Source organism: Brassica napus, chromosome A10 (assembly GCF_020379485.1).
Source record: "Brassica napus cultivar Da-Ae chromosome A10, Da-Ae, whole genome shotgun sequence".
Taxonomy (NCBI): domain Eukaryota; kingdom Viridiplantae; phylum Streptophyta; class Magnoliopsida; order Brassicales; family Brassicaceae; genus Brassica; species Brassica napus.
Genome location: NC_063443.1, coordinates 17,815,261 through 17,823,175, shown reverse-complemented (window position 1 = coordinate 17,823,175; position 7,915 = coordinate 17,815,261). Strand labels below are relative to the sequence as shown.

The window sequence follows — 7,915 nt, the reverse complement described above, 5'->3', positions numbered from 1 at the left end:
ACACACTTTGTCAAACACTATTTTCATTTGCAGGTTGTGTGGGAGTGACATCAATTGCTCCTCCAGCTCAGCAAAGTATGGGGGTGTCCACAAAATAAAACATGTAACGGTGCCAGAGGTATACCCCTATGTCCTAATATACTCAAATTTAGCTTTCCTGATGTATTTATCTATAAAATATTTCATTCTCAGTTCGTTACCTCAATGTTTCACAGACTATGGAGTTTCTGTGCACCAGCAAAGCTGCAGGCATTGAAAACACAAGCGGGGAATGCTACATATATAAATGTTGGCCAAAGAATGAAAAGCTCACAAAACTCTTTATAAGTACTAATTGAAAAGCAGTAAGGTCCTCTGTTGTAGCTTTTACTCCGGCATAGTAGTAGTTTATTTTTACATAAAAGATTATTCTGAAACTAACACCAAGATCATAAATTCAAATGCATCTTAGTTTCTACACCTTTGTAAACAAACTTCTAACGATGCCGGAGTAACTTTATACAACATGAAACAAAAATTATATCTGCACTTACTTCTAAAACAACTGTAATCACATCATATAACTTTATACACATGAACAAGTCTAAGCCGCATGAGCTCCTTCCATCTATGCACAACCATAGATCTCTGGGATTGTCATCCACATAGTCAGTCATATTTGTTTCGAAGGTAAGACGTGGGAAAGAAAGTGAAAACAATGAACTTAAGTGAAACCTCAATCTACACATATTTAAATAGCTTATCTTGGTTGTCTATGTTGTTTTGTTCTAAGAAAAAAATCTCAGTTACATATCATGAATTAGTGCATTATCATGTGACATTACAACTATAATATAATAAATAACACAATAAAAAAAGGGTTTAATTTGGTAATAACTATTTTAATCAACGATCAATTGTTAGATAACAATACGATTATGATCATTGTCAAGATTGATTATATATATATATATATATATGTAAAAGTACAGATGGTGCAAGTACATCAAAACCTGCGAAAGTTGTGAATACAGTGGTTCTAAAACAAAAACAAAACTTTAATTAGTTATACATTTAACAAAAAATTTACATCAAAACTTATATGAATAAGATAAACGAATATTTAAATCATGAATCGGATTAATTGAGTTGTAAGTGCAGAAATTTTTGTTGTAAGAATTTAGTTTGTAGTTTGTAGTTTTTAAGTTTTAGTGACATAGTTTAAAGTTTTTTTAATGTTGAAAAGTATTTTAATGTTAAACCAGTGATTTAAGAAAAAAAATATATTTTAAAAGTGTTGTAGATTTAAAGAGGGGGGGGGAGGGTCCATTAAATTACTAAGATAATAATTGGAAATAAAAACAATAAAATATTTTTAAGTGAAATGAAACATTTCTACAATCCAATCAATCAAACATATAGCTAAAATTTAATCAATTTTTTTTTTCATTTTGCTCATCACCTTATACAAAATTTCCAATAGCAAAAATATCAAAAAATTTGGATATTAAAATTTTGAAATTTGTAAGACAGAAAATTTTATAATTATGTAGCTATTTATATTTTTACAATAAATTATAATATTTATATATCAAGATAACATATAAAATATATGATTTAAATTTAAACTAAAACAAAAAAAAACGGGCGTAGCCCCGTTGATCCTAATAACATAATAAAAAAACTTTCGGGAAAATGTAACCAAATATTTAACACAGACAAACTAGGTAAGCAAAAGCGCAGCATGTGTCTTTGTAGCACGTAATAGCAGGTGCTGCATTCCGACTTTTAAACCCTGTTGGTAAAAATTCACAATAACACAATGAGATAAAAGGAAAAAAAATGAAAAACAATATACTACTATTTTGAAATTAAATTAAAAAAATCAAACCTGAAACCAAGTGTAGAAGTGCAAGTCAGTGACATTGAGGCGGCTTGGTTCATTCAAGTGAATGTTAAAGCTTTGACTTTGATCTACATAGCCTCCACGACCAACGGCCATCTTGACCAAAGTTCTTTTTTTAACTTCCCAAGCAGTTCTAAATTGAAAGGATGAACGAAGTGAAACCTCAGACTTTAGCAATATGACAAAAAAAAATTAAGCATTATTATACCTGTAAATTGCTTTCAGATCATCAGGTATCTCTGGGATATTTCCTATAGAACCATTCTCACTAATGAGAACCTTTTTCATTCTCTGAGACCAAAGTCCCATATTAGTTAAATCGTGAAGAAGATGCCTATTCACGATTGTAAATTCACCACTGAGCAAAAGCCAGAGACAAAATGAGTAAAACAGTTACAAAAATGTAACAATGTCATAATGATTTAATAATATACAAACCTTAACCCTCCGTTATTGATGATGTTTGATGCACAAGGCTCCAAACCTTTGTTGTTCCCAGCCAATGATACCAAAAGAGAGTTCCTCACTCCATTCTTTAATATCATATCCCTAAGAAAATCCCAGTCCCAACGGTCTGATGGAGTCACATTCCACATGTCAGGTTGAAGAATCCCCTACACGCTATCCACAATTAGAACATTATGAAGTTTAAGTAAAATAATTACGGGATGACATGCATACATACCTTGCTCATGGGACTTCCTTTATATGTTTCATACGCGCCATCTCTTGCAGAAAGCTCTGAAGATGCTTTGAGAGCATGGTAGTATATGGTTTCAAATATATCCGTATTCAGTTGTAGGGCCTGAGTAACAAATTAAAAATGTGCTTAGCAGAACATATAAAACAAAAAACGTTGATCATCAGGCAGAGGAGTGTCTACCTCTGGAGAATCAAATGGCATTCCAAGGAGGATAAAGACGTCTGCAAGACCTTGTACACCAATACCAATAGGCCTATGACGCATGTTCGAAGTTTTTGCACTCTCTAGAGGATAGTAATTTGCGTCTATTATCCTATCGAGATCATTAGTAACACTAGCAGTTACCTGGCCACACAAAAGAAACAACGATAAATTCACATCAGAAAGATCCGTTGAGAATCTGATTTTAAGGTCAATGGAAGCAAATAGGAAGGTGTTAGCATCTGTCTGACCTTGGCTAAGCTGTGAAAATCAAAGTAATGATTCTTTGAGCCTAGGCTGCCGGCAAGCTCAGATGGATGAGAGTCCATTGGAACATCCTGTTGTGAGCAAGAAGAATGTTAGTAAGAGAGCGTAATAATAAAAAGGAAACTTAGAGAACCCGCAAAAAAACAATTTTCTTATAACTCACTTTATCCCTAACAAATCTGGGCAAAACAATGGATGCAAGATTGCACACAGCTGTTTCTGTTGGACTGCTGTATTGAATAACTCCACTGCATAAGCCGGAGGAGGAGTTTATGGTACCAAGATTTTGCTGATTGCTTTTTCTGTTGCATGAATCCTAAAATAGAAACATTAAGAACCAGTTGGCTGTATATTATGGCTAATAACATATATAGCTATAGAATCATATATATATATATATATATATATATGTTACTTACCTTGAAAAGCATGTATGGCATTCCTGTTTCTAGCTGGGATGTCACGATTTCATTCCAAAGCTCTTGCGCCTTAACGACCTTCTTTGCCTTTCCCTGACAACATGATGGACAAAACATAACTGGTATGGTATTGAGATAACAATAAGAAATCATGTTACATAAGATAGCAGATGAAACATGCGACTCACCTCTCTTTCATACTTTGTGTACAGTCTCTCAAATTCCGGTCCCCAGCAATCTGCTAAACCTGGAGCTTCATTAGGACAAAACAATGACCAGTGCTCATCCCCAAGGGCTCTCTCCATGAAAAGATCAGGAACCCAGAGAGCATAAAACAAGTCTCTAGCCCTGTGCTCCTCCTGCATTGAAAAAAATGTATATGGACGTTGTTAGCAGCCAAACCACATCTGAGGATAACATGGTCAACAAATATCTTGGTACCTTTCCGTGGCTCTTCCAAAGATGATCTAGAAACTCAGAAATATCAGCATGCCATGGCTCCAGGTATACTGTAACGCCTCCTCCTTCACCTAGTGCAAACAATATACATGAGAGATAAGACTTAAGATGACTCACTACACAGTAGGAAAGCTAAAGATGTACAAATTCCTCTTTTACCTCCTCCTTGATCAAGAAAACGAGTAGTAGCTTTGAAAACATCCAGCGTTTTACCAATACCATAAGAGATTCCCTTTGTGCCACGGATGTTATGAAGAGAAACACCAATACTGCCTGCAGATTTGGGTAGAACAGCACACTCTTTGACTGTATTGTATATGCCCTCGATGCTATCATCTTTCATGCAGGTAAGAAAGCAGCTGCTCAACTGCACAATTCAATTAGAAGAAGATGAGCTAAAAAAAATACATTGAAGAACAATAAAGCTCTATATAGTTATTTAATTACTTGAGGCCTTGGCGAGCCTGCGTTTAAGAGAGCAGGAGATGCATGAGTGAACAATCTCTTAGACATCAAATGGTAACTTTTGATTGCAGAATCAATATCTCTCAAATGGATGCCAACAGCAACCCTCATCAACATGTGCTGAGGCCTTTCAACGACTTTCCCTTGGACTTTCAAGAGGTACAATCTCTCAAGCGTCTTAAATTCAAAGTAATCATATTCAAAATCACGATCATATACCATCTCCCTGTCCAGACGTTTAGCATTCTGAGATTGAAACGAAAGAACAATTCAGTAATATTATACAAGATAAAAATACATTCTGAGAGCTTTTAATTATTAGTGTACCTCCGAAACTATCGAAAATACATTCTCAGCTATTAGAGAAGCATTCAGTCCCGATCCCTCATTGACATAATTGTACATGTACGCAACCCTGAAAAAACATAAAAACTCAAATCAATGATACACCCTAAAACCCAAACAAAGATAAAATTCACAGCTGGACACTCACGTCTCAGAAAATGATTTCTGTGTGTTCTTGTGGAGATTTGAGACAGCAATCCTTGCAGCCAGCTGAAAATAAAAAGACAAAACAAGAAGAAGAAAAAAACAATACAATTATTATGCATGTATCAGGGAAAGAATTATTACTGTCTTAAGGAATGACTAGAATTAGTATATATATACTTACGGAGGCATAATCAGGATGGTTACAAGCCATGGAAGCAGCAGTCTCAGCAGCCAACTCGTCAACTTGACTCGTAGTGATTTCGTCATAGACACGGGCATAAACTTCACGAGCTACCAGGAGAATGTCACAGCGGTAACTGCTAAGCCCATAGCTAAGTTTCTTAAGTCGCGCAGTAATCTTATCCAAGTGAAGAGTTTCCACCCATCCATCGCGCTTCACTACGTGCATATTCTGTTGGAGGCAGATTAAACCCTTGTTTTAGCTCAGAGAAACACAATACCAATGATTTATATATATATATATATAAAAAAAAAAAGGATTAATTTAATTTTCTTACCAAAGCTTTAGCACGCTCTTGCATCTTGCTAGAAATATAAAAAAATGATCGCAACTCGATAGGAAAGAATCACCGACTCAATGTCACCTCTTTTCTTCTCTTCAGTTCACGAGCTTCTCTGCTAGGTTTCTTACCGAATCTATCTCTTATAAAATTATTGGTTATGTTTGTTATATATAATGTGATTACGACAACCTACATTATTTAAGAATCATGATTATCTGCAATATATAACAAATAAATAAAAATCAAGTAAAATACGATTTCACCGGTAAAAAGGAGAAAATTTGATTACTTAATAACTTATTAAATAAGTTGGTTATATAACTTATTAAACAAAAGTTAATTTTTTACTTAATAATATATAACCTACATTATTTAATTTTTTTTGTCAACTTATTACTGGGCCACAACGGGCCAGCCCAGTTGATTAAAAAAAAAACTAAAACTTTTTAAGAATCATGATTATCTGAAATATAACAAATAAAATAAAATCAAGTAAAATACGATTTCACCAGTTAAAAAGGGAGAAAAGCCAAGTAAAACAAAGAGAAATTGGTGTGGATACACTTAAAAGTCCGTATAATTTGTCATATACTATTGTTTTTTTAAAAATATTTTTATGACTATAATATTCTTATCTCTATCTCTCTCATTCATTTTATGTATTCTAATTAAAATATTTTTATGATTATAATACTCTTATCTCTATCTCTCTCATTCATTTTATGTATTCTAATCTCTTTATCTCTCGTACAGATTCTTCAAATCATTTTCTAATTCAACACAAATCTTTATTTTTTTATTCTGATTCTTTTGACACTCATAATGCTAATTTTATTATCTCACCCAATTTCAATGTTTCCAATTTCGAATCACAATCAACTTTTAGATAATATTTAGGTTAGTAGGTATTTTATTACTTACCTGATATTATTTAGATTTTAATGGATTCTTAATCGATATATGAAGCGTTAGCTGTTACAAATAGATTTGGGACTATTTGATAGATAACTAATTAATTGTTAATAGTTTCATTAACTGATATATGATTTGTTAGTCGATACATTTGTTTGATACATAGATTGTTAGATGATACTAAAATTATTAGCTGATATGTTAGTTGGTATGTAAATTGTTATCTGCTATGTAAATATTTAGCTAATAGATTTAGAGTTACTTATTTTTGATAAAGCATGAGGACATTTTCATCCGCACAGTATCAAAAAGTTATTATTTTTTAGATTATCCATAATTATGTGCATTCAGCTAATTTGCATCTTAATTGGGTATATTCAACGCATTGTACCTAAAACAAAACCTTCAACTGCTCTGATCCTCTACTCTTTAATCTCTGTGCACCTTTTTGATCCCAAGCCGTTGGATCAATCGGTAGGCAAACCTAACCTTACCGGTCCTCATACCAATTCTTTTTTTTTTTTGGGGTGGAACTAACTATAAATTCCAAACCGGTGGTCCCAGCTATAGCATCAACCTATCAACCAGCACTAACAGACGATTTTGTGGTGTAAATCAAAGATTACCAGAGCTATGATATTAATAGTTGTCATTATATTTCAGATATAAATCGAGTTTTGAACATTTATTCATGTATTAATGTACATAATGAGATATGAATATTTTAATTTTTCAAAATACACAAGACTTTTGGTCTATTCTTATGGTAATAGGGTCTCTTGCAAACATAAGTGGCAATGCGTACTATATTCTTCCGTTGGTCACATGCCAAAGTTACCTAAAAATTATTTAATGATTTTGTAATTTTCTACACAAGTAAGCATAGTAGCAAAATTTTCCTTGCACGCCTTATGATATGGGTCATATCACATGACACATCAAACACGGTGAAAATCATACGCATGCATGTATACAATGCGACGAATATTTACTACTATTCAACTTATCCGTGGAAGTTGAAAGACTTTACATATGGAGAGAAATCAATTTGGAAACAGCTAACCGACATAGTTAAAGTGTTAAGGAATGATAGAATAATCATTAAACAGTGTTTACAATAATGCTTTTAATGCATTGAGTTATTCACAACGTACATAACCCCATGCGGTCTCCTATACTATAGTTGCCGTAATCTCTACATATTTTCGTCGGTATACTGACTCTACTTAAACACTAATCCAATAATTTTATTCATCTAGCAAGAAACAATTAAATCTTAAGTATTTATTACACTTCGATTTTGTTATAGCTATGGCCTGGATTTAAAGACCCGTGATGTCTCACATTAAGTGGGTCTGGCCCATATAACACGTAAACCCAGCCGACTGAAACGATAACGGTGAAGATCTACACTAGAGAGAGAATGAGTAATATGAATCCTTTTTTTTTTTGAAACTGAGTAATATGAATCCATTTTGGCGTATTTGAGTTTTAGCAAGTTCTGTAAACTTGTATGTGTACTCATCACAGCTAGATAATAAAACAAGTGCGAGTGACTTTAATTACAAAGCTACAAGTTTGGGTTAAA

At 33.3% G+C, this 7,915-nt stretch overlaps 1 protein-coding gene across 2 annotated transcripts; it reads right to left on the bottom strand.

The window, feature by feature from the left end:
* Positions 1–1,501: 1,501 nt before the first annotated feature.
* LOC106419087 (ribonucleoside-diphosphate reductase large subunit) lies at positions 1,502–5,680 on the bottom strand. 2 transcript variants are annotated; one of them, XM_048742535.1, is made up of 17 exons: positions 5,410–5,680; positions 5,073–5,303; positions 4,893–4,954; positions 4,727–4,814; positions 4,382–4,645; positions 4,094–4,301; positions 3,917–4,005; positions 3,664–3,834; positions 3,476–3,568; positions 3,220–3,372; positions 3,041–3,127; positions 2,769–2,933; positions 2,571–2,690; positions 2,324–2,499; positions 2,094–2,243; positions 1,871–2,018; positions 1,502–1,774 (listed from the first exon to the last, which is right to left on the bottom strand). In XM_048742535.1, the coding sequence occupies exons 1-17, from the start codon at positions 5,431–5,433 to the stop codon at positions 1,703–1,705; spliced, it is 2,301 nt and encodes a 766-aa protein (XP_048598492.1). In that variant the 5' UTR covers positions 5,434–5,680; the 3' UTR covers positions 1,502–1,702. The 2 variants fall into 2 exon arrangements, with proteins under 2 accessions (XP_048598492.1, XP_048598493.1); XM_048742536.1 differs by lacking the exons at positions 4,893–4,954; positions 5,410–5,680 and having other exon boundaries at positions 1,514–1,774; positions 4,727–4,742; positions 5,076–5,190.
* Between the last annotated feature and the right edge of the window lie 2,235 nt (positions 5,681–7,915).

Bases quoted from the DNA above. Each gene is read 5' to 3' on its own strand.
- LOC106419087 (XM_048742535.1), bottom strand. From the start codon at position 5,433: ATGCAAGAGCGTGCTAAAGCTTTG. The intron at 4,646-4,726 runs GTACACTAATAA...TTTCAATCTCAG, and splicing joins TATTTTCGATAGTTTCGGAG to AATGCTAAACGTCTGGACAG. The intron at 4,302-4,381 runs GTAATTAAATAA...TGAATTGTGCAG, and splicing joins CAGGCTCGCCAAGGCCTCAA to TTGAGCAGCTGCTTTCTTAC.